Genomic DNA, 24618 nt, shown 5'->3' on the forward strand with positions numbered 1-24618 from the left:
CAGAAATAGAGACAGACATTAGAGAACAAACGTATGGATTTCAAGGAGGGAAGGGAGGTGGAATGGGTTGGGAGATTGGGATTGACATAAATACAATGGATACTATGTGTAAAATAGATAACTAGTGAGAACCTGCTTTACAGCGCAGGGAACTCTACTCAGTGCTCCATGGCGACCTGAATGGGAAGGAAACCCAAGGAAGAGGGCATGAACGCACACATATAGATGAGTCACTCTGCTGTACAGCAGAAACAAAACAACATTGTAAGGCAACTACACTTCAATTAAAAACATAAAAAACACCTTCCCCGCCTCAGGTGAATGGTCTCACTAGAGAATGCGGTTGGCCAAGTTTTCATTTTCAAACACGGTTTTAATTTTTGCTACCCTGTCAAAGGAGAAACAGCTTGGATAGAATATTCTGACTAACGGGGGACAAACATCAACAGAGAAAAGGGCAGGGGTGTCAGGATGTGGTCTGGACTCAGCTCAGAGCTAAGATTCCCCTTAGGAGTTCAAGGGGCAGGGACCAAATCCCACATCCCTCCCCAGACTTTGAGTTCCCAAGAACAAGGCCAGAGTCTCCCTGAGTCCCCGATCTCTCAACCGCAAGGCAGCCCCTGCTCACAGACCCCACTCACCCGATGCCTTTCACAGACTTAAGGAAGAGGCTCAGCTGCAGTTTCACAGAGCAGTTCATGGGGATTCCGGTGACCTGCGGCAACAAGCACAGTGAGGGGCTAGCCCTTCCTGGACCCCCAGGAGTCCCTTCTAATCCCCCTCTCCCTGGTCCCATTCAAGAAGGTGCATGTCCCAGGTGAAGTGCCCATCTGCTGGGGTCTCCTCTACCCACTCTAACCCCTGATGGGTAAAAGCATATTCCCCAAATGGCTCTTAGGTCCACAACGTTGAGGGAACCCCTCCAGAGAATCAGACTATCTCTGGATGGGAAAAAATAATCCTTTCCATCTTTCCATTCATACAAGGCATTCCTGAGTACAGAAGGATATTTCTCAGTCATTGCCCCTCCCTCCAGCCTTCAAATAAAATAAAATAGATTCGCACGTTGATAAAGTCACTATCTTCTCCAATCACCCACCCCTCTCCATTCCCTCCTGCCAGCATCTGAAAGAGAAAGTCTGAATCAGGAAGCATGCCTGGTCCCTACTGTTTACTCCCTCAGTCGTGTCCGACTCTCTGTGACCCTGTAGACTATAGCCCACCAGGCTCCTCTGTCCATGGGATTTTCCAGGCAAGAATACTGGAGTGGGTTGCCATTTCCTTCTCCGGGGGAATCTTCCCCACCCAGGGATCAAACGCGCTTCTCCTGCATTGACAGGAGGATCCTTTACCACTGAGCCACCGGGGAAACTTGCCTGGTCCCTAGTGCCTCTGAAATACAGTTTCATGGAATCTCTATTTCAACAGAGCTCATGCCAAGGGCAGGCGATGATATTTCACAGAGAGTTTAGTGATATTTTTTCTTTGTGTTTAATTTTATGTTAGCCTTCTTAGAGAAAATTATTTTCCTTTTGTTTTTTTTTTTTTGGCTCCACTGCACAGCTTGCAGAATCTTAGCTCCCCCACCATAGATCGAACCCCAGGCCACCACAGCAAAAGGGTGGAGTCCTAACCACTGGACTGCCAGTGAACTCTCCATTTGGATAGAATTTTTTTTTTTTGGCTTTGGGATCTTAGTTCCCTGACCAGGGATCAAACCTGTGCCCCTGTATTAGAAGTGCAGAGTCTTAACCACTGGACTGTCAGGGAAGTCCTGGAGAAATTTTTAATTTCCAATTTGAAAGCTTCCTTTGTACAGGATTTTTTTTTTTTTTAATGAGATCTTGTTTTTTAAGCAGTAAGTCAGTAACGGGAGAAGTGACACACATCTAGAACCAAAAACCAGGAAGGTGGTTCCAGAATGGTGTCAGGAAATGAGACTGGAGGGACTTTCCTGGTGGTCCAGTGGTTAAGAAACTGCCTTGCAAAAAAAAAGAATCTGCCTTGCAATGCAGGCGACACGGGTTTGATCCCTGGTGGGGGAACTCAGATCCCACATGCCTCGGGGTAACTGAACCCTCGTGCCACAGCTACTGAGCCCGTGCCACAACTAGAGAATCTGTGTACCATGAAGGACCACATGACGCACCCAAGACCCAATGCAGCCAAATAAATTTTTTTAAAGAAAGGAAATGAGAATGGAAAGGAACGTAGGTTTGAGGACAGACTGCTGCTTCTCAGCTGAGACTCTTTCTCATCTGAAAAGTGGAGACAGCTCTGCCCACCTCGTAGGGTTTCTGCAAGGGCAAAGTCAGGGATGCAAGACAGCCACACTCAGGGCCATAAACGCTGCGGCGTTATCACAGACACCAGTGGGAACAGGCATTATCTTCTAGCATAGCCCAGCATCCTAAGGTCTTCTGGGGCCCCAGGGCACAGAGGAACTGGCCAAAGGCCATGCTGCCATGGCTGGGGAGAGTTTGAACTTGAGAACCTGGCAGGATGTGAGTGAGATCCCCCATGTGTGAAAAAGCGTTCATCCGGTGGGCCTGAGGCTGCCCTCCTGGCATGGTGGCCCCTGTCTGGCCTCTGGGATCCTGGATTTCAGGGGGCTCCCATCTCTCCCTGACAGATAAGAGGGGCTCCCTGGGCCTAGAGGGTTTGTAAAACAGTTTAGTTTATGCTGACACCTGCTTTCCTTCCTGGAGTCTGGAGTCTGTGCCGGGCAGAGGGTACCCGCAATAAACACCCTGGGCGCTGAGTCTTGACTGAGCGTCCCTGGTTGAGGACACCTCACACGGGGAGGGAAGTGTGCCCTGTGTGATCCCCCAGGAGAAGGCTCTGGGAGCCTGTGCCTGGTTCCCGCAGACTTCACCCCCCGTGCCATCCCCCCTTTACTGACTGTGCTTTCTGTCCTTCACCGTGACACATCACAGAAGTGAGTGTGACTACCTGCTGGGTCCTGGGAATCCTTCTAGCAAATCCTCCAATTTGAGGGTGATCCTGTAGACCCCGACACATCCTGCTCTCCAGACTCTACATGTTGAGGTCTCTGCTCAGGCCACTTCCTTCCCCAGGAAATATGTCTCCTTCCCTCCCTGGCTGTCCCTCCAGCTGCTGTCTGGCCACCTCTTCTTGAGCAAAGCCCTGCCTCTCCCCCTCATCCCAACCCCACAGAACAGATACTTGCCCCATGAGCCCACATCTGTCAGGGGTTTCCCTCCCCCAGTTTCCGGAGCAGAAAAGCAGGCAACAGAGAAGCCGCTGCCAGGAGGCATTCTGTTTTCAAAGCTAATGAGATCAGAAATCAGCAGATCCACCCCCATGCTCATCCTCCCCAAATCAACAACAAATCCGAGGCCACTTCCTCTCCCTGTCTGCCTCCGGCCTGAAACAAGAACTAGGAGAAGACTACTTCTGCATCTGCTGAGTCACTGCTGCAAAATAACTCTTTGCATATCTCCAGCCTCCCAGACTTAACTTTCTTTCTCAATGTGGGGGAGAAAAAGAAAGTCCATACGCTAAAATGAAAGTCACCAGTGAGAACAGAGAAAAGTCAGCAGAGAGGAAAAAAGGAATAGAGAGAGAGAAGCCATGAAATGAATGAACTAAAAACGAAAGTGGAAAACCATTTGCTAGCTTTCTAATAAAAGCCTTTGTTTAAAAAAAAAAAAAAAAAAAAGCCTTTGTTTTTTCTTTCGGCCATACCGCATGGCACATGGAATCTTAGTTCCCTGACCAGGGATCAAACCTGTGTCGCTTGCATTGGGAGCGCAGAGTCTTAACCAAAGGACCACCAGGGAAGTCCCTAATAAAAGCCTTTTAAAAACTGGTTAAAAGTTTAAGACAATATGGAAAAGCTTTAACATGTCTAACAATAAAGACTGAATTTAATCTAGAACATGTAATAGAATCATATTAATTATGATCAACTTAATTCATTAATACCCACTTCATCAACTGAATATTAATACAGGACAGAAGGTAGTGGGCATTAAAAGACCTGTTTGTATAGTCAATACTTTAAATTAAGTAACTGTACGTGTAGTATAAGCTTTAAAAATTGTGAATCACTGTATTACACACTGGGGCTTCCCAGGAGACTCAATGGTAAAGAATCTGCCTGCCAATGCAGAAGACCCAGGTTGGATCCCCGGGTCAGGAAGATCCCCTGGAGGAGGAAACGGGAACCCACTCCAGTGTTCTTGCCTGGAAAATCGCATGGACAGAGGAGCCTGGCAGACTACAGTCCATGGGGCCGCACAGTCAGACACGACTGAAGCAACTGAGCACAAGCACTTATTATACACTTGTCACTTGAATAATACGGTCTATTAATTATACTTCAGTTTTTTTAAAAGGTTACATCCTCGAGGGTTCCAACTATATGACATTCTGGAAAAGGCAGAACTATAGAGATACAAAAGATCAGCTGCTGCCAAGGGTTTGATGGGAGTGAATGTAGAAGGTAGTCGGGGGATAAATGGATAGAACACACGGGATTCTGAAGGCAGTGAAACCATTCTTAGGAGACTGAATGGTGGATACAGGTCATCATGCATTTGTCAAAACCCATAAACCTGAACAACACAGAGTGAAGCGTAGTGTAAGCTACTGACGTTAATTAATAATAACATTCATTCATCAACTGTAACAAACTTCGTGCCGGGGAACACGAGGTCTAGGAACTCTGTATTTTCTGCTCAGTTTATCTGTAGGCCTAAAACTAATCTAAAAAACAAAACAAAAACAAAGTGGGGACTTCCCTGGAGATTCAGTGGTTAAGACTCCGTACTTCCACTGCAGGGGGCAAGGGTTTGATCCCTGGTCAAGGGAACTAAGATCCGACGCGGTATGGTCAAACAAAAAACAAACAACATCAAAAAACAAAGTATATTATTTTTTAAAAGACAGACATATGCAAATGATACTCAGGTTTAAAGAAAAAACATTTTGAAATAAAAAAAATTGTAATTAAGAAAGAAGACCTACATTTGAAGTCAGCCTTATCCCTTACTTACTCTCAACCACTAGGATCTCAGTAAATCAAACCCATGTTTACTGAGGTACAAGTACTTCTGTGCTAACCGCTAGAATTCAAGCAATTAACAGGACAGAACAGCTCTTTCCCTGATGGAGCCAAGAACCCCATTTACTAGCTGGAGCACTTAACCTCTTTGGGCTGCAGTTTACCCACCTGTAAAATGGGAATGGCAATGCCCACCTCCCCGATTATTATGAAAATTAAATGAGTTGGTGCATGTGGATGAATAGGATTATGTCTGGAGCATAATGAGCATTCTAGAAATATGAATGTGAAGTGTGTGCAGTCATGGCTGACTTCACTAACCCAGATTTATTTTATTGTATTAATTTGGCCAAGCCACATAATTTTCAGGATCTTCATTCCCCAAACAGGGATCGAAGACACACCCTCAGCAGCGAAGGCATGGAGTCCTAACCACTGGACAGCCAGGGAATTCCCAGCCTGGATTTTTAGTGAAAAAAGAAGAGAGAGCTAGAAGGTGGAGTGCTAGGGGCTGTGGGTTGAGTCAGTGGCTAAGAAAATCTGAGTAGTACCAAGGAAAACAGCATGAAAAAGCATCAAGAAGAAGAGCTTCCAAAAAGGCCTATGGAGGGAGACCACGAATGTCCACTCCAGAAACAGAAACCCAAAGAATTTTTTTAACTAACGATAAAGCCACCAAGTCCAAATGGGCAAATTTGCAGTGAATGGAGGCCCTAAGAGAAGAAGCAACAGGGTAAAGACATGCCCAAGGGAGGGTCACATGTGCAGGTCTGATATGCTCCTGGTCCCTATTTGTAGACAAAACACCACACAGGACAAATTCCCCCGAACCCAGTTTATCTGCAAGATGTTCCAGGTTCTTGTTGGTACCTAAAGATCTTTATGGTATGTTGGCACAGCCAGAGGGCTGCCTCTAGCTAATTTACAGGTTGATAATTCCTAATTAATTTACTGTGTTATGATCTTTTTATAGAGACAATTCCCTTATAAAGAGATAATAAAGTCCTTGCACTATGGAGTCGGGGCAAACTTTGATGACTTGATAGCCTAGAAGCTATCAATGCCAAAGAAACCCAGGCTTCCCATCCCCCCCACCCTGGAACAGCCTGGTACCTGGCAGGGAGAGGAAAAAGTTGAGTGTGCTCCAAACAGAAATTCCCCCCACCCCCACCCACAGGCTGACAGGCAGGGGCTCACCGGGTGGATGTCCAGGAACAAGGAATGTTCTTTTGGGTTAGGATGGAGGCCAGACACTGCCTCTGCCAGGACTGGGTCAGCGTTGTAGAAGTGAGGATGGGAGAGAAACAAGGGCGCATCTGGAAAGCAAAGGGGCAGAGAGGGGGTGTCAGACAAAGGCAGCACGTTGCACATCCAGAGACTTGCTCACGTCATGCCCTGAGCTGGGTGAAGGGAGGCACAGGCGACGAAAACACAGCCCCTGCCCGCAGTGCCCCCACCTCGTGATGATGACAAGATGCAAACAGCAGTAACTAGACAGAACTCATTCGGTGTGTAATTATTTACCAAGCACCCAAGAGGCACAGGAACCAGAACCCACCCAGCAAGGGACAAGCTCGGTGCCATAGGAATGGTAAAGGAGGAGAAATCAAAGCAAGGAGAAGATGCTGGCTCAAAGATGCCGGCAGAGGAGTTCAGGGGATGGCATTCCAGGTGAAGGGACGGCGGAGGTGACTGCAAGGAGGCGAGGAAATGCACAGTGCGTATGGAGCAGACAGTGCCTGGAAGGAATGATGGAAACTGAGGATACAAAGACTTGAACTTGGGTTGAGAGGAAGGGTCTCTGGATTGCCAAGCCAAGCAGCCCGGACTGTCTTCGGCAGGCAATACAATGATCAGAGTTGTTCGGGTGTGCACACCTCAGGTCTCCCTAACGTCCACGGGAGGGGAGAAGACACACCTGCTTCGTTCCTTCTCTCCCAGCAGCTGGTCTGTGGGATGAAGGCCAGTGTGTGAGAACAGACACTGACTCGGGTCCCTCCGAGTGAGGAATTCACACCCAGATACCTGAAGCTGAACCTCTCCGTCAACCAACCAAGCGAGGCAAACACCAGGGCATCCTCATGTGCTCAGGACAACAGACAAGCCTGACGGACAGTGAGTCAAGGAGGTAAAGAAGAAGCCTCCCCAAGAAACCGGCAAAGGTCAAGAATGGGCAAATCACAGAGACAGAGCACAGACCGGCAGTGACAGGGGCCGGGGAGAGGAAAGATGGGGAGTGAGTGCTAAGGGGTACAGGGGCTCCTCTGGGGTTGATGAGAATGCTCTGGAATTAGACCGCGGTGGACGCTGCATGACATTTTGAATGTACTAAATGTCACCGAATCGTAAACTTTAAAATGGTTAACTGGATATTACAGGAACTTCACCATGATGCGAAAAAAAAGAAAGTACAAAACTCACAAGGTCTCGTCCCCTAAAACTAGCAGCCCATCGATTGCCAGCCAGGTGACCCACATTCCTGTTTGTGTGTGCCTGGCAACCTCAAATGTTTAGATTCTTTCTGCTTTTCTTAGCAAAGCCAAGCACCGGTTTAAAATAAAAGCTGGGATTTCACTGCTGTCTGACTTCATTTTTCCCAGAGTCCTTTTCCATCCATTGCCTTCAAGTTTCTCAACATTAATTTATTCTTCCCAGTATCTCTCTGATGTGTTGCCATATCCGGATACCCCCTGCACTGTTACATAATGTGCTTCTTTGAAGCAGCTGCTATTGCTTTATTTCAACAGCTATATTTTAAAGATGCTTGCTATCTGAGGCATAACTGGTAAACACTTGCCGGAATTAGAAAATAAATACAGGAATAAATACAATGTGAACAAATGAATGCTGTAGATTCTATCCAGAGACTGTTACCTACATGAAAAAAAGAGTCTGGCACCCTCAGACTTGCTCTTTCTCTGTCAAAAAAGGACACATGAGTGTTAGAAAGGCACTCAAGCCCTCTTAGCACCAACACTTTCTCCTGGAGATAATCAGGAGGAGAAAAAGAATGGAAAACAGAAACCCTATCTCACCCTATCTGCACGTGTGCACACACTCAGTTGTCTCTGACTCTGTGATCCCATGGACTGAAGCCCACCAGGCTCCTCTGTCCATGAGATTTTCCAGGCAAGAATACTGGAGCAGGTGGCCATTTCCTTCTCCAGGAGATCTTCCCGAGCCAAGGACCAAACCCTCCCCTCTTGCATCTCCTGCATTGGCAGGTGGGTTCTTTACCAGTTGAGGCACCCCAGAAGACCCCCTCGCACCATGTAAGTCAATTTTATTTAAAGCTGCCTCCTTGGACCTTTGGGGCCTTGGGCACCACCAAGGACAAGGTTTCACAATTTGAAAAACCTTGTTTCCCATTCTCCCATCTCTACCATGAGAGGAAATCAACAGAGCAAACACACGAGGAACACCTCCCCCTCGGTAAGGGAAGCAGTCACTGAGCCAGGCCCTAGAAGATGATGAACCTCAAACAAGCTCCATCACGCCTGCAAGGCTGGGGGGAGACTGAGATGGGCTAGACCAATTTGCCATCACCTGCTCTTGCTTCAGCTTGCTTGGTTTTTTAATAGCATGTACGCATGTCCATGTTTTTTCTATTTTATTTCCAAACAGATTGAGAGAGACAACGCCCAGGTAATAAGTGGTAATTAATTTATAGCTTTATGACACATCTAACCAGACCTAATTGCCCAGGATCACCATGGATTACAATTAAGGGGCTCCAGTGAGCAAGTCTCAGGACCTTACACAGCACGGAGGTTGGAGGAGAGACAGTTCTCTGAGTCCAAGAACTCTTTAAGGCCCAGAAAGGGAAATGAGTGGGTATTTCTTATCTTCAGATAAAATACCACAGAAATACACACACAAGTGCATCCAAAGACATGTATGAGAACGTTCCTAGCACTACTAGGGTAATGGTCAATGAGCAGAATCTTATTGGATGCCCATGAACAGTAAAAGAGGTAAGGAAATGGAAGTGCGGTCCCACTGAAATACTATACAGCAATGAAAAGAGCACTCAACAACAATGGGGACGGACTTCACCAATTCGAAAATGGGTGAAAAAAGCCAGAGAGAAAAAGAAATATATGCTTTATGACTCCATTTATATAAAGACCAAAGGCAGGCAAAGCCGTGGTGCTGGAAGTGAGGCCAGCGGCTGAGAGGATCACTCCTGCTCTCTTTCTCCATCCCTTTGTGGACGTTCAAAGTGCGTGTGTCAGTTGGGTATCTTTCTTGTATATATTATTTCAATGTAAAAGAAAAAATTGTATTTACATAATGCATACATAATTCCCTTGCACTTCTGAAGTTCTTTTGGCACATGTGCTAAGATGAGGCAGTGTAATTCTCAAGCCTAGCCCTTGGCAGTGGATGCATATGTTGTTTCTGCCTGCCCCGTATGCACCATCTCCTAGAACCTAGGCTTCAATTAAGCCCCTCCCTCTTGCCATGTGGGTGCTGGCTCCACTCACTGGAACCAGGGGCTGAGCACGTGATACAGCCTGCCCAATCCGCATAGCCCACCCTTGGCCACTGATTGGTTCACAGCCGGTCATGTGATATAAGCCAGCCCAATCAGAGCAAACTCTGGGACTTTTGCTGGAATACAGAGGACCCCCGCTGCCACCTTTCTGCTGGGAGGAGGTGATCCTGGACCCTGGAGCCAAAAGCCTCCCTGGCAATGAAACCAGTCCAGAGGAATATCGAGCTGGCCCATGGTAAAAGGCAGCTTTGGACCACAGCTGAGCTCTGGAGCCATGCCTAATACAAAGATAAACCAAGAAGTGCCCTTTTCGGCCTAATCAGGCTGGTATAGCGTCTGCCACTTGCTATGGCAACTGTGTAGCACACAGCCTACCAGGTCTCTGCACTGTCAGCTCACCTACAAGCAGAAATTCCCATAGACACCAGTAAAGAAAGAAGCACACAGAGGAAAAGGGCAGGAGGGCCAGAAACGGCCATGCCAGAGATGGGCACTTCCAGGTCCCAGCTTCAAACACGTTGCCCATGAAGTACCTCATTCTGCCTGAACTTGGGGAATCCGCCCAACCTGCTGACAGTCCCTCCTCCCAACCCTCCTGCAAACAACCCCTCCCAAATCCCCATCTCCAGCTGACAGTGTGGCTCTAATCAAACAGGCCCCAGAAGACAAGACCTAGAAAGATGAGGAATGGCTTCTTGTCCTACCAGCCCTATGAGCTCAGTCAGGCCCCAGCCTTGAGCCTCAATTTCCTAAGTAGGATACACCCAAACATCCCTACGTTTACACACTGCGTGAGTCCCCACTACATACTGAGCACAATTCTAGAAGCTGAGGACACAGACCTGCCTACAGTGTTTACCGTCCAGTGGAGACACTTTCAGTGATTTCAGGGGGTGATGAGCACCAGGAAGATAATAAAGGGTGAAAAGACATAGAGTATTTGGGAGGTGGGGTGGGGAGAGCAACTTTAGAGCGGCAAATAAGAGCGGGCCTGCTGGAGGAGGTGGCATTGGAATAGACCAGGAGGAGGTGAGGGAAAGACCCATAGAGATCTACAGCAGCCTGGGGAATAGCTGATACAAAAGCCCTGAGGCAGGACCAAACTAGATATATCTTAGAAAGAGGGCAAAGGCAGTGGGGCTAAAGAATAGTTAAGGGGAAAGTACGGGAAGAAATCACATTAGAGAGACCAGCAGAGGCCACATCCCGACAACAGTGGGCCCCCCGTAAGGACTTCGCTCTACACACATGGGTTGGACATTTAAAGCAAACGGTTGGGTTGCCAATCAGAGTCTCAGAAAGGCCCCCTGGGCGGCTGGCTGGAACCATGTCTAATAGAACTTTCTATGATAATGAAAATATTCTCTTTCTGTACTGTTCATCCCATGGGACAGTCATTCGACTCAGCACATGAAGGTGGGGACCATCTGAAATATGGCCAGTGCAATAAGGCACTGCTTTTTTAATTTGATTTCAATCAAACCAATTTCAATTTATTGATTCCTTTTTTTTTTTTTTCTGGCCATGTCATGTCGTATGCAGGATCTTAGTTCCCCGACCAGGAATCGAACCCACACCCCTTGGAGTGGAAGCCTTAACCACCGGGCCACCAGGGAAGTCACCGATTTCAATTTAAATAGCCACATAAGGGAACACACTGGGAATTCTGAGAAATGGGTGGCACAGAGGGTAGCCACAATGCAAGAGGAAGGCCAACTGAAGGGCCCTGGACCATGAGGCAGCAGGAAGACAGGAAGGACTCAGGAATTCATTTGAAGGCCGGGCTTGCCAGTGACCTGGATGAGGGTCAGGAGAGGGAGATTGCGCTGACATCCAAGTCTCCACAGTAAGCACATGAGGCGGGGTGCCTCGAGGACTGGCACACAACCAGAAAACACTGACGACACTAGAGGACAATGTGGCAGCGCCAGCGACCACACCCAAGCCCGTAACTGCACGCCGCTGAACAAGATTTTTTTTAATTAATTATTTTTTGTGGTTTTTTGGCCATGCCATGTGACAGGCATGCTGGATCTTAGTTTCCTGATCAAGGATCAAACCTGAGCTCCCTGCAGCAGAAGTGCAGAGCCTTAACCACTGGACAGCCAGGGAAATCCAACGCTGAACAAGATTTCATGGAACTCAGGCCATTGCCAGCTTCCTTTCCTCCCCAGATGAGGGGAAAGGTCCTCCCTACGATGCCTCATTTTAAAGCTACCTATCATGGCCAGGGAGGCAGAATGATGCCCTTCCCAAAGATGTCTGCTTCCTAACCCCTGGGACCTGTGGATTACAAAGGTTACAAAGGGAATTAGGCTACAGGAGGGATGAGGGCTGCTAATCAGCTTAAAATAGGAGTGTGGCCTAGATTATCCAGGTAGGCCAGATATAGTCTCCAGGGCCCTTAAAACTGGAAAAGGGAAGCACAAATGTATCAGAAAAAGAAATGTGACCACAGGAGTGGGATCAGAGAGCTCTGATGTTGCTGGTTTTGAAAACAGAGGAAGGGAACCCTGAGCGAGGAATTCTAGGGGTCTCTGGAAGCTGGAAGCAGTGACAGATTTTCTTTTCAGGGGCTCCAAGTCACTGCGGATGGTGACTGCAGCCTTGCAATTAAGAGATGCTTGCCCCTTGGAAGGAAAGCTATGACAAACCTAGACAAGGTACTAAAAAGCAGAGACATCACTTTGCCAACAAAGGTCCATCTAGTCAAAGCTATGGTTTTTCCAGTAGTCATGTACAGATGGACCATCCACACATGAGAGTTGGACCATAAAGGCGGCTGAATGCCGAAGAATTGATGCTTTGGAAGTGTGGTGCTGGAGAAGACTTTTGAGAGTCCCTTGGAATGCAAGGAGATCAAATTAGTCAATAATGAAGGAAATCAGTCCTGAATATTCATTGGAAGGACTGATGCTGAAGCTCCAATACTTTGGCCATCTGATGTGAAGAGCTGACTCACTGGAAAATACCCTGATGCTGGGAAAGATTGAGGGCAGGAGGAGAAGGGGGTGGCAGAGGATAAGATGGTTAGATACCATCACCGACTCAATGGATATGAATTAGAGAAAACTCCGGGGCACAGCGAAGGACAGAGGAGCCTGGAGTGCTGCAGTCCATGAGGTCGCAAAGAGTCCAACACGACTGAGTGACTTAACAACAAAAACTAGAAGCTGGAAAAGGCAAGGAATCAGAGACACCCCTTCTACCTCCAGAAAGGAATGCAGCCTGTTGACACCTGGCTCTTAGCATGGGGAGGCCTGTGTCGGACTTCTGAACCACCGGAGTGCTTAAGATCGTAAACCTGTGCTATTCCAGGCCACCAAGTTTGTGGGAATTTATTACGACAGCAACAGATACACATGGCATTTTTTTTTTTTTCGTGTTATCTTCCTGGCCCCTCATTATCTCTGGACTAATGGAATTATCAAAGGTACAGAGGCCAGGAATTAAAGAGACAGATAAACCCCTCAGCACGGGCCACACCCTCCCGCCCTCCCAACAGGGATGACACATACTGAACCTGCAGGTGCTGACGTTTTGGATTCCGGACTCCCGGCAGGGGCAGAAGCCCTCGTTGGGCGGGTAGACAGACCCGTTGGCAAATAAGGTGCTGGGAGCCACGAAGCGAAAGGTGGGGATGCCTCCAAACACCCCCTGCTCCTTGTACACGAGCTTCATGGACCTGCAGGGACAGATGATGTAGGATGACATCCCAGAAGGCGGTGACCGGAACTGGGTGGCCTGAGTAAACTCACTCCCCACAGGCACGGCCCCCCCCGCACCCCCCCCCCCCCCCCCGCTTTGTCCCAGTTTGCCCCGTCTCTCCCTGGCAAATTACAACAACCTCCTTATGTGTCTCCCTGCCTCCACCACCTACACCAATCCATTCTCCACAAGCTTTAAAACAAGGACAAAATGTATCACAACAACCCCACATAAGACTGCAACTGCTTCCAGTCTAGAATAAAATCCAACGTCATCACCATGGCCACAGGCGTCTATAGGATTCAGCCCCTGCTAACTGGAGAAGACTCTTGAGAGTCACTTGGACTGCAAGGAGATCAAATCAGTCAATCCTAAAGGAAATCCACCCTGAATATTCACTGGAAGGACTGATGCTGAAGCTGAAGCTCCAATATTTCAGCCACCTGATGCAAACAGCTGACTCACTGGAAAAGACCCTGATGCTGGGAAAGATTGAAAGCAAAAGGAGAAGGGGGCCACAGAGGATGAGATGGTTTCACAGCATCACTGATTCAATGGACATGAATGTGAACAAACTCTGGGAGATAGTGGAGGAGAGAGGAACCTGGCGTGCTGCAGTCCGTGGGGTCGCAAAGAGTCGGACACGACTCTAGTGACTGAACAATAACCCAGCAACACCGTGTACTGCACCCCACGGGCCTCCTGGCCATTCCTCCCACATGTTCCCTCCTGCCCCAGGGCCTTTGTACCTGCTGCTCCCAGTGCCTGGAATGTTCCTCCCTCTTATTCCCACATCAGACTTCAGTTCTTCACTCAGGTCCCGTTTTGGCTGTCACCTCCGCAGGGAGCAGCACCATAACCCACCCCCATTCACCCTCTTTCTGTTCACCTGGCCTTATTGCTCAAAGGCGCTTCTAAACTTGAACATGGCCTGTGGATCAGAACCAGCCCACCTGTCCTATCCACAGGGTCCACTCAGCATACATGGCCTTGGAGCCCTTGAAATCGGGCCAGTCCAAGTTGGGATGTAGCTATGTCAAATACACTCCAGATTCCTATGGCTTGATACCCCCAAACAATTGGGTAAACAATTGAAAACAGCTCTTCAATATTTTTCTCTATTTTTTTTTTTTGCCACACTGCACAGTTTGTGGAACTTCCCTGGCCAGGGACAGAACTCATGCCCCCTGCAGTGGAAGTGTGGAATCTCAACCACTGGACCCCCAGGCAAGTCCATCTTTAGTATTTTACATTTGTTTACCCACTGTGACATGATACCATTTTGGATCTCCTGGGTCCAATAAAACATCATTAAAATGACTTTACCTGATTTTTCCTTAATGCAGCCATTAGGAAATTTAAAATTGTGGATGGGACTTGTATTATATTTTTATTGGAGAGTATCACCCTAGACGATAGTATCAGGTCAATGCTAAATTTTCTCATTATGGTGGTGTGAGGTGGTTACATAAAGAAATGCCCTTATTTTTAGAAAACATCCACTGAAGTATTTAGGTGTCCAACATACTCTCAAAGGGTCCAGAAAAAATATACAGAGAGAGGAGAGAGAGAGGGAGAGAGAGAAGTCAGGAGGATAAAGCTGATGGGGCAAAAGAAACAATCAGGAAAATTGGAGAAGGGAATGCAGAGAAACAGCTTCCCTCGTGGCTCCGTGGCTCTGCGGTAAAGAATCCGCCTGCCAAGCAGGAAATGCAGGAGACGAGGGTTCAGTCTCTGGGTCGGGAAGATCCCCTGGAGAAGGAAATGGCAACCCACTCCAGTACTCTTGCCTGGAGAATCCCATGGACAGAGGAGTCTGGCAGGCTACAGTCCACGGTGTGACAAAAGAATCAAACATGACTTAGCAACATTTTAAACAACAACAAATGCAGAGAAAACTGCACTTTCTGGGAACGCTTCTCTAAGTTGAAATTTCTAATTTCAGGAAGTGAACACACACAGAACAAAAACACCTCCACTCTCTGACCCTCCCCTGCAGGTCCATGGGCCTGAGTTCCCTGCCAGGACACAACCCCCAGGGACCAAGGACCCGGCCATCCTGTCTCTGCAGGGACCCCAGCGCCTCGCGCAGACAGGGCTGTGTCAAGATCTGCTAGGGTGGCAGGTGAGTCTCTTGAATTCACATCAGTGAAATCCCAAGCAAAGGATTTTTCCAGAGTGGCCTCAACAGAGGAGCCGAGGACGGGGAAACACCCAGAGAACGGCTCTAGGAGCCGCTGTCTCTTCTCATCCCTCTGCCGGGGCCACTGGAATTGTTTAGCCCCAAGCTCACCTCTGAGGCTGTACTCTGGAAAGTGGAGGGGCTGCAAGAGAGGCATCCGGGCCTCTCAGCACCCAACTGGAAACAGGGCAGCTGGCCCAGGGAGCCCATCGTTGCCTTATTCCACGGCCCCTTGCCATCTTGCCCATTTCCTGTCCATCACAACCACCAAGCCCCAACAACCGCCAGCAGCCTCCCTGGGCCTTGCAAAAGCACCACCAGTTGGAGTTCAGCTCTTCATGGAGCAGCCAAAGAGAATTCAAGCGGGCGTCAGGGGCCAGTGGACATGCAGAAGAGCCAGGCGCTTTCCAAGCACACGCCACAAGCCACTTGGTTCGGCTCTGAGCATCCACAAAGCAGAAGGAAGCCCTGTCACACATCAGGGCGATTACCGGCAGGCCTCAGGGCTGTAAAATTCCAGCGAGGATTCGGGGGTCATAAATGGTGCCCACATCTGCCCGGAAGTTCCGTTAATCATGTTGCACTGATCGGAATGCCAGAAGTTGACCTGTGGGGAAGCATTTAAACATGGCCTCTTAGTCAAGCAAGGACTCATAAAGACCTGGACACTGCCCATGTGACTTGGAGCTCTGACTTCACACACCATGTGAAGTCACCACCAAATTGAAAGAAGCCAGTCCTCCTGGATAGACGTCCTGGTGCAAGGAGATCAGGCTGTGTAGACAGACAGCCAGACAGACTATCGATGGCAGCTCCCCATTCCCTGACCGTGCGTCCCTGAACATACAACTTTGCTGGGGACTCAGTAACTTCATCTGTAAAGCGGACCTGTCACTCATACCTCCAAGGAGCACAGTGAGCGGGAGAGACCAGACATCATCGCCTCTCAGACAGGAAGTGGGCAGGCACGTCGTCAAAACAGATCAAGTGAGAAGGTAGTCCCGTAAGTAAAATATTTAAAATCATAATGGTCGCTACCAGGAGATTGCAAAAACCATAGATGCTTCTGGAGAGTGACACTCGGACAGAAAAAAAAAGACTTCTCACTTTTTACCCATCTGTCCCAGTAGAAGGTTTTTAAGCATATGTTCATATGTGCGTATGTGTGTGTGTGTGTATATATATGTACATCATATTGGGCCTCCCTGGTGGCTCAGTGGTAAGGAATCCACCTGCCAATGCAGGAGACACGGGTTTGATCCCTGGGTTGGGAAGATCCTCTGGAGAAGGAATTGACAACCCACTCAGGTATTCTTGCCTGGGAAATCCAATGGACAGAGGAGCCTGGTGGGTACAATCCATGGGGTCGCAAAAGAATTGGACATGACTTAGAGACTAAACAACAACCACATACATACACACACACACATATTTTGGCCACACCATGCTGCATGTGGGATCTTAATTCCCCGACCAGAGACTGAACCCGGGCCCCCTGTAGTGGAAACGTAGAGTCCTAACCACTGGACCACCCGGGAAGTCCCTGTACATTTTTAACTTGAGAAAGCAAGCCAAAGAGAATTTCAACAGTGTCCATTCAGAATGGTTATTACTGGTTGCGATGGTAATCCTGTCAGTCCAGGCCCTGATGGGGGATAATCTGTCCCCAGCCCCCAGCCCAGAAGATAATCTATTACAGCCCTCTCTGCACCCGTCACCCTGATGAGCATTTGGAAGGTGTGGGCACCACCACCACATAATCATTTTCATGAGAAATGCTGAAAGGCCACTCTGGTGAAAAAAGCAAGTTGCAAAACAATGCACAAAGTATGATTTCATTCTGCTCCTAGAAGAAAAAAAAAATCGCACCTCAAATGGATAAAAATACACCGGAAGAATATACCCAATACTGATAACTGTGGGTTTCCTCTGTAGTTCGGGTAGGAATGGGGCTGGGCGTGTGAAGACATACAAAGCGCACTTTATATCTGTCTCTATTATTTTATTTTTTAATGTGAATGTCTTCCTGTGTTTCTAGCGCAATTTTTTTTTTACTCAATCTTTTAGTACAAAGGATGGCTGTATCTTCAGTGTAATATGTTTGAAGCATTCTTGTAAGTGAAGCACCAAAGGAAAGAAACAATGTGGTTCCTAGCATACAGTAGGTGCTAAATAAATGATATGCCCCACCCACCCACTGGGAACCAAGAACTAGTTTTCCTTTTGTTTCGTTTTGGCTGCGCCTTGCTGCAAGTGGACAGAACTTCCCCCAGGAGGGATCGAACCCACCCCTGCTGCAGTGGAAGGGCAGAATCTTAACCACCGGGCCGCCAGGAAAGTCCTAGCTGAGGCTTTGCTTGCTTGCTCAATCCTGTCTGACTCTTTGCAACCTCATGGACTACAGCACACTAGGCTCCTTTGTCCATGGGATTTTTCAAACAAGAAAGAATACTGGAGCGGGATTCCATTTCCTCCTCCAGGGATCTCCTACTTGGCAGGCGCGTTGTTTACCACTAAGCCACCTAGAAAGTCCTGCTGCTGCTGCTAAGTCACTTCAGTCGTGTCCGACTCTGTGTGACCCCATAGATGGCAGCCCACCAGGCTCCCCCGTCCCTGGGATTCTCCAGGCAAGAACACTGGAGTGGGTTGCCATTTCCTTCTCCAGTGCATGAAAGTGAAAGTGAAGTCGCTCAGTCGTACCCGACTCTTAGCGACCCCATGGACTGCAGCCTACCAGGCTCCTCCATCCATGGGATTTTCCAGGCAAAAGTACTGGAGTGGGGTGCCATTGCTTTCTCTAGTTGAGCCTTAAACACAGATAAGGTCTGGGACTCAAGAGCATCTCCCCTACAGATGCAATCCCCTCCTCTGTTTTGTTTCTTTAATTGAAGCATAGCTGATTTATAATGTGTTAGTTTCAGGTGTACAGCAAAGTGATTCCACTTTACATACACATGTATCTATTCTTTTTCAGATTCTTTTCCCATTTAGGTTATTAAGGAATATTGAGCAGCACTCCCTGTGCTACACAGGAGACTCTCGTTGGTTGTCTGTTTTAAATATAGCAGTGTGTACATGTCAATCCCAAACTCCTGTTTTAAGAGGAAGAAGGTGCTCTGGGCGGTGGATCCCAGCCCTTGCCACCCCCACCTGGTCCCTGCACAGGACGGCTGTCGCCTCTTGCCCTCACCTTACTGACTCCATTCCACTTGTCCACGAGGTGGATCCTGCTGAAGTTTTTGACCCCTGTGAACACGGTGAAGAGGCCAGAATCGGAGTTGTTGAGCTGCAGACAACAGCAGAGAATGACATCTTTAAGCCCCAGGATGGAGGTAAAGGAAATGGGGAGTCAATACTCAGGCCCACCCACAGGCTGCTCCCCCTTCACCCAAAGAACAGGGGCCTATTGTCTTGTTCACCGCTGCAAGTCCAGCACTGGGGGAGTCGAGAGGAGGAGGACTTGAGGGCTTTCTAGGAGGGACACTCCTCTGAAGACCACATCCATCCTAGAAAACGTCCCATTTTCCCTTCCTGACTCCAGGAAAGTCTGGTTCTCCTCTCAGGTGAATGGTAGGGTCACCCCATCCCATTCCCCAAATTACAAGAAAGCATGGCCACGTGACCTCTTCGATCAGTGAAAACAATCAGTGAGAAAGGAGAGAAAGTATAATGTCACTTCCGGGGGGGGAGCTTTAAAAGCTGGTCATGCACATGTCACTGTGCTTTCTATCATTGCTCTCGAGACCGGAGAAGCATGTATCCAGCAGAAGCCTCCCTCAGCCTGGGTCCCTGAGTGACCACAAAGAGCAGAGGAGCCCTGGTCACCCACACTAGACCTGGCATACAAGTAAGAAATTAACCTTTGCTGTTCTAAGCCATGGAGATCTGGGGGCTGCTTAACCTGGCCTATCCTGAAACATACAGGCAAAGAGAACTTGATGTTTATCAAGTTCTTTCCAGACAGAAAGTCCAGGCTTTGGCACCCTGAGGGAATTTCTTAGAAAAAGATTTCTAATTCAAAGCAAAACTGTGCAAAGCACACACAAAAAAATGAGTGGCCGCCGGGTAAAATTTAGAAAGCACCCTTTTACCTCTGAGGACGCCGTATAATGTAAGGTACAGCACCCATGAGGAACTCAATAGGGGTTGTTTACCAGCCAAATAGCTACATTGATTACTGACTGGGTAAGCCAACAGAGCCTAAGTTCAAAGCCTGCTCTAGCTTCCTAATATCAGTGTGCCCTGTCATTTGTCCATTCAGGGTTTCAAGAGCCCAAACTTCAGCCAGTATAAAGAGACAGTAACAGACACCACTACAAAGAGACACTGGGAGTGTTAAAAGACCTAATGTGTAAAAACTGTTCAGGATAGTGCCTAAGAAATAGTAACATCTCCAAATGCTAGCCTTTATTTTTATTATTGCTGTTATTATTATTAATAAATGCTCACCCAAAAGAATACTATCATAATAATTATAACCAAGTGTATCAGAGACTTCTAGTTACTACCCAGAGTCCATTCTCCCCTTTCTCCTTCATATCAAAACCCAAACCTTACTCAGGGCATCAACACACTAGCTGTAAGTTAACATTTTCCAGCTTCCCTTGCAGCTAAGTGTAGCCACAGGTCTAGTTCTGGATAACGGAAAGCAAGTGGAAATTGGTTTTCTCCCTCCCAAAGAGGGAAACAGCCAGGACATGTTGCTTTGTCCTCAACTCCCCCGACTGCCCCTAAATCCCCTACCACTTCTTCCTTCCTGCTGCTACCTGGAAAGTAAGTGTGATAGCTGGTGCCCCAGCAGCCTCTTGGACCATGCAGTAATCCTGAGTATGGAAACCACACTCTAAGGTGGGGAGAGCAGAGTAGTAGAATTCTAGATCCCTGAAGAGTGGGAAGCCACCACACCAACATTGCTGGGCTATTGCTTTGGAATTTCCACTATACCTAGTCAAAAATAGTTTATAAGCATGTGACTCAATCTGTAATAACTTTCATTTGTTTACCAGTTTACAATTTGCTTTGACAAGAATCGTGTCACTTACCTTAAACCTGTCAACTTACCCACACACCCAGAACCTGTCATCCTGCTCAAAAATGTATTGAGCAGCTATCACATGCCTGTAACTGAATCACGATTTCTCCCTCCTACCACCCCCAACACCAGATCAGCAGAGCCCCAAAAGGAAACTCAGCCTGGAGCAACTCAGAGGGCTGTTTACAATCTGTGATTGAGGGAACCAAGGTCAGGGATCAGAGGTCAGGGATCTAACTCTACATCAGATCATGACTCAGGATCCCAATCACTGACACCACTAGGTTATGAGGGATCAAGATTAAGATAAAGCAGGCAACTCAGAGCAAAGCAATAGTTGACATTTTTGACCTGCCTCCCCAGCAGCCATTCCCCTTTCTTCCAGCACCAACCTCCAACCATCTAAGCTCAGCCCCAGTCACATCATTTAAGCCTGGATCAAGCTGTGCCTGAATCTCTCTCCCTACAGTTTTCAGTTATATGAACCAATAAATCAATAAATAGAATTTAACTGAAACTGGCTTTGGCTTAAGCCAGTTTCAGTTAGGTTTTCTGTCACTGACAACCCACAGCTCCTGGGGCCTCTGCCAGCTCAAAAAGCAAGCTGGTAACTGGTTTCCAGGCTGTGTCAGTGGGGGACAAGACAGTGGCCCTGAACTTCTCACTGGGCCACACTTACCTCAGCAAATAAGCCGAACTTGCCCTTGAAGGGGAGTGAGTTTGGGAAGTACTGATTGATGAGGTGGATTAAGGGGTCATCATAGCCCCACATGATCTCGCCAACAGTGCGGTTCATGAAGGCACGCTGGCCAAGCGTGCTGAAGGCCAAGGTCATCATCAGCTTCAAGAGCCCGGGCCTGTTCTCCATCATCATTGATGCACTCTGCAGAGCCAGGGGACACCACAGGTTAGAAGTTAGACACAGCTTGTCTGCCCTCCCTGGACCTCAAGCCAAGCTTCAAGGCACAGCCATCCCGGGACGTGGTCAGGCCTAGAAGGATCCCTGCAGTGGGTATCTGGGGCATCCGGAACCATCCCCTGATCCTTCAGTAATAGGACCACCTGTGCTCTCGGGTTCAGGCCGACTTAACTCCACCCCCAGCCCCAGAGGCAGTCGTGTGCCTTAGTCCTGGCTAATCAGAAACCTTCCTCTCTCTGGCTTCAGTGATTGGTCTGGGAATATGTATGCAGCCGCATCAGAACCAACAAGCCACAAGGAGCAAACCAGCTGGGGTTGTGGGGTAGAGAGGGGAGGTGGCTCTGGCTGCCTTTGAACGTGGTGTGTGTAAGACTGCAGCCACCCTGAGGGGTGGATCTGCCAGAACATGGAACCGACACAGATCTGGGCAACCTCGTTTGCACTCTGGATCAAGCCACACCTGAAACCAGGCCAGCTCCTGCCCTTTCAGTAACATGAGCCCATAAATGCCCTTTTTACTTACGCCAATTTAGAGTACCTTTCACTGTCACCTTATAAGCAAAGAATCTTAATGCAGACTGTACTCGACTTCCTTAGCATCTCCCTTCCAAACTCCAAGAGCCCCAAGCACCAGTTCTACCTAGTATCTGGGTGCTTAGAATATGGGCGAATTTATTTCCGAATTTTTGTTTTCCTCTGGAGATACCATCTTGGCACTTGGTTTACTTTTTAAAGGTGCCTCATCCAATGACTGTGTGGATCACAATAAACTGGAAAATTCTGAAAGAGATGGGAATACCAGACCACCTGACCTGCCTCTTGAGAAATCTGTATGCAGGTCAGGAAGCAACAGTTAGAACTGGACATGGAACAACAGACTGGTTCCAAATAGGAAAAGGAGTATGTCAAGGCTGTATATTATTAAAAAAAAAAAAAAAAAGGCTGTATATTATCACCCTGCTTATTTAACTTATATGCAGAGTACATCATGAGAAACGCTGGACTGGAAGAAACAGAAGCTGGAATCAAGATTGCCGGGAGAAATATCAATAACCTCAGATATGCAGATGACACCACCCTTATGGCAGAAAGTGAAGAGGAACTCAAAAGCCTCTTGATGAAACTGAAAGTGGAGAGTGAAAAAGTTGGCTTAAAGCTCAACATTCAGAAAATGAAGATCATGGCATCCGGTCCCATCACTTCATGGGAAATAGATGGGGAAACAGTGGAAACAGTGTCAGACTTTATTTTTTGGGCTCCAAAATCACTGCAGCCATGAAATTAAAAGACACTTACTCCTTGGAAGGAAAGTTATGTCCAACCTAGATAGCATATTAAAAAGCAGAGACATTACTTTGTCAACAAAGGTTTGTCTAGTCAAGGCTATGGTTTTTCCTGTGGTCATGTATGGATGTGAGAGTTGGACTGTGAAGAAGGCTGAGCACCGAAGAACTGATACTTTTGAACTGTGGTGTTGGAGAAGACTCTTGAGAGTCCCTTGGACTTCAGGGAGATCCAACCAGTCCATTCTGAAGGAGATCAGCCCTGGGATTTCTTTGGAGGGAATGATGCTGAAGCTGAAACTCCAGTACTTTGGCCACCTCATGCGAAGAGTTGACTCATTGGAAAAGACTCTGATGCTGGGAGGGATTGGGGGCAGGAGGAGAAGGGGACGACAGAGGATGAGATAGCTGGATGGCATCACTGACTCGATGGACGTGAGTCTGAGTGAACTCCGGGAGTTGGTGATAGACAGGGAGGCCTGGCATGCTGCAATTCATGGGGTCACGAAGAGTCGGACACGACTGAGCGACTGAACTGAACTGAACATCCAATATCTGAGCTTCCCTGGTAGCTCAGCTGGTAAAGAAACCGCCTGCAATGCAGGAGACCTTGGTTCGATTCCTGGGTTGGTAAGTTCCCCTGGAGAAGGAATAGGCTAGTCGCTCCAGTACACTTGGGATTCCCTGGTGGCTCAGATGGTAAAGAATCCACCTGCAATGCAGAAGACCTGGGTTCGATCCCTGGGTCGGGAAGATCCCTTGCAGGAGGGCATGGCAACCCACTCCAGTATTCTTGCCTGGAGAATCCCCAAGAACGGAGGAGCCTGGTGGGCTACAGTCCATGCGGTCACAAATAGTCAGACACGACTGAACAATAAGCACAAACACATCCAGTATCTAATCTCTACCTGCAGAAGGGGGAAGGGAACCAGCATTTTCTTAAACATAAAGGTCTGATTCCATAAGAATTCACAAGGGTCTCTTAACATTATGATTTTTAGGGTAATAAATAGATGGGTTTCATTTATTTTGTATAAATACTGGCATCGTGTTTCTCTAAGTCAGTATTTCTTCTTTTTCTTTCCTTTTTGGCTGTGTTAGGTCTCAGTTGCGGCATGCAGAATCTTTCGTTATGGCGTGTAGGCTTAGTTAGCCCACGGCATGTGGGATCTTAGTTCCCCGGCCAGAGATCAAACCTGTATTCCCTACATTGCAAGGTGGATTCTTAACTACTGGACCACCAGGGAAGTCTCTTAGATGGTTTTTAAAAATCGTAAAATGATATAAAGTAAAAGTCCCTCTCTAACCCGTGACCCTCTTCTTCCTAATCTCCTCCCCCAAGACAACCCACTGCTCTGGGTTCTTGAGTATTCCTGCAGGAAACATCAACGCCAGAAGTCAGCAAGCCGTGGTCCACGGGCCAAAGCTAGCCCATGGCCTGCTTTTTACAGTCCAGGAGCTAAGATGTTCTGTATGTTTTCAAATGGTTGAAAGAAAAACAGAAGAAGACCGTATGAAAAACATGAAAATTATATGAAACTCACATTTCAGTATATCCATGAAATAGGTCTCTTGGCATATAGCCATGCCCACTCATTTGTTTTTGTCTTGGGCTTCTTTTGCATTTTAAAAATATTTATTTATTTATTTGGCTGCTTCAAGTCTTAGTTGAGGCATGCAGGATCTTTCATTACGGCATATGACCAGGGGTCATACCTGACCAGGGGTCGAACCCAGGCCGCCTATATTGGGAGCTCGGAGCCTTAGCCATTGGACCACCAGGGAAGCCCCTGCTTTTGCATTATAATGGCAGACTTAAACAGCTGCAACAGAGAACGTCTAGCCCTCAAAGCCTAAAACATCTGCTATCTGGCCCTTTATAGAAAAAGCCCAGCTGGTCAAGGCATGTAAAAGCACGTGTGTAAGTGGGTGTATGCATGCGTGCAAGTATTTCTCCTTCAGAAACA

At 47.8% G+C, this 24618-nt stretch overlaps 1 protein-coding gene across 3 annotated transcripts in view; it reads right to left on the reverse strand.

Moving 5' to 3' along the window:
• SCARB1 (scavenger receptor class B member 1) overlaps nucleotides 1–24618 on the reverse strand; it is a 93331-nt gene that overhangs the window by 14982 nt on the left and 53731 nt on the right. For all 3 annotated transcript variants that reach the window (XM_006049998.4, XM_006049997.4, XM_044930289.2), the window contains exons 4-9: nucleotides 21129–21332; nucleotides 18608–18703; nucleotides 15909–16024; nucleotides 13046–13212; nucleotides 6227–6345; nucleotides 642–715 (exon numbers count right to left, since the gene is read on the reverse strand). In XM_006049998.4, the coding sequence (XP_006050060.2) occupies nucleotides 642–715; nucleotides 6227–6345; nucleotides 13046–13212; nucleotides 15909–16024; nucleotides 18608–18703; nucleotides 21129–21332 (776 nt within the window). The remainder of the gene's footprint in view (nucleotides 1–641; nucleotides 716–6226; nucleotides 6346–13045; nucleotides 13213–15908; nucleotides 16025–18607; nucleotides 18704–21128; nucleotides 21333–24618) is intronic.

Source organism: Bubalus bubalis, chromosome 17 (genome assembly GCF_019923935.1).
Source record: "Bubalus bubalis isolate 160015118507 breed Murrah chromosome 17, NDDB_SH_1, whole genome shotgun sequence".
NCBI lineage: Eukaryota > Metazoa > Chordata > Mammalia > Artiodactyla > Bovidae > Bubalus > Bubalus bubalis.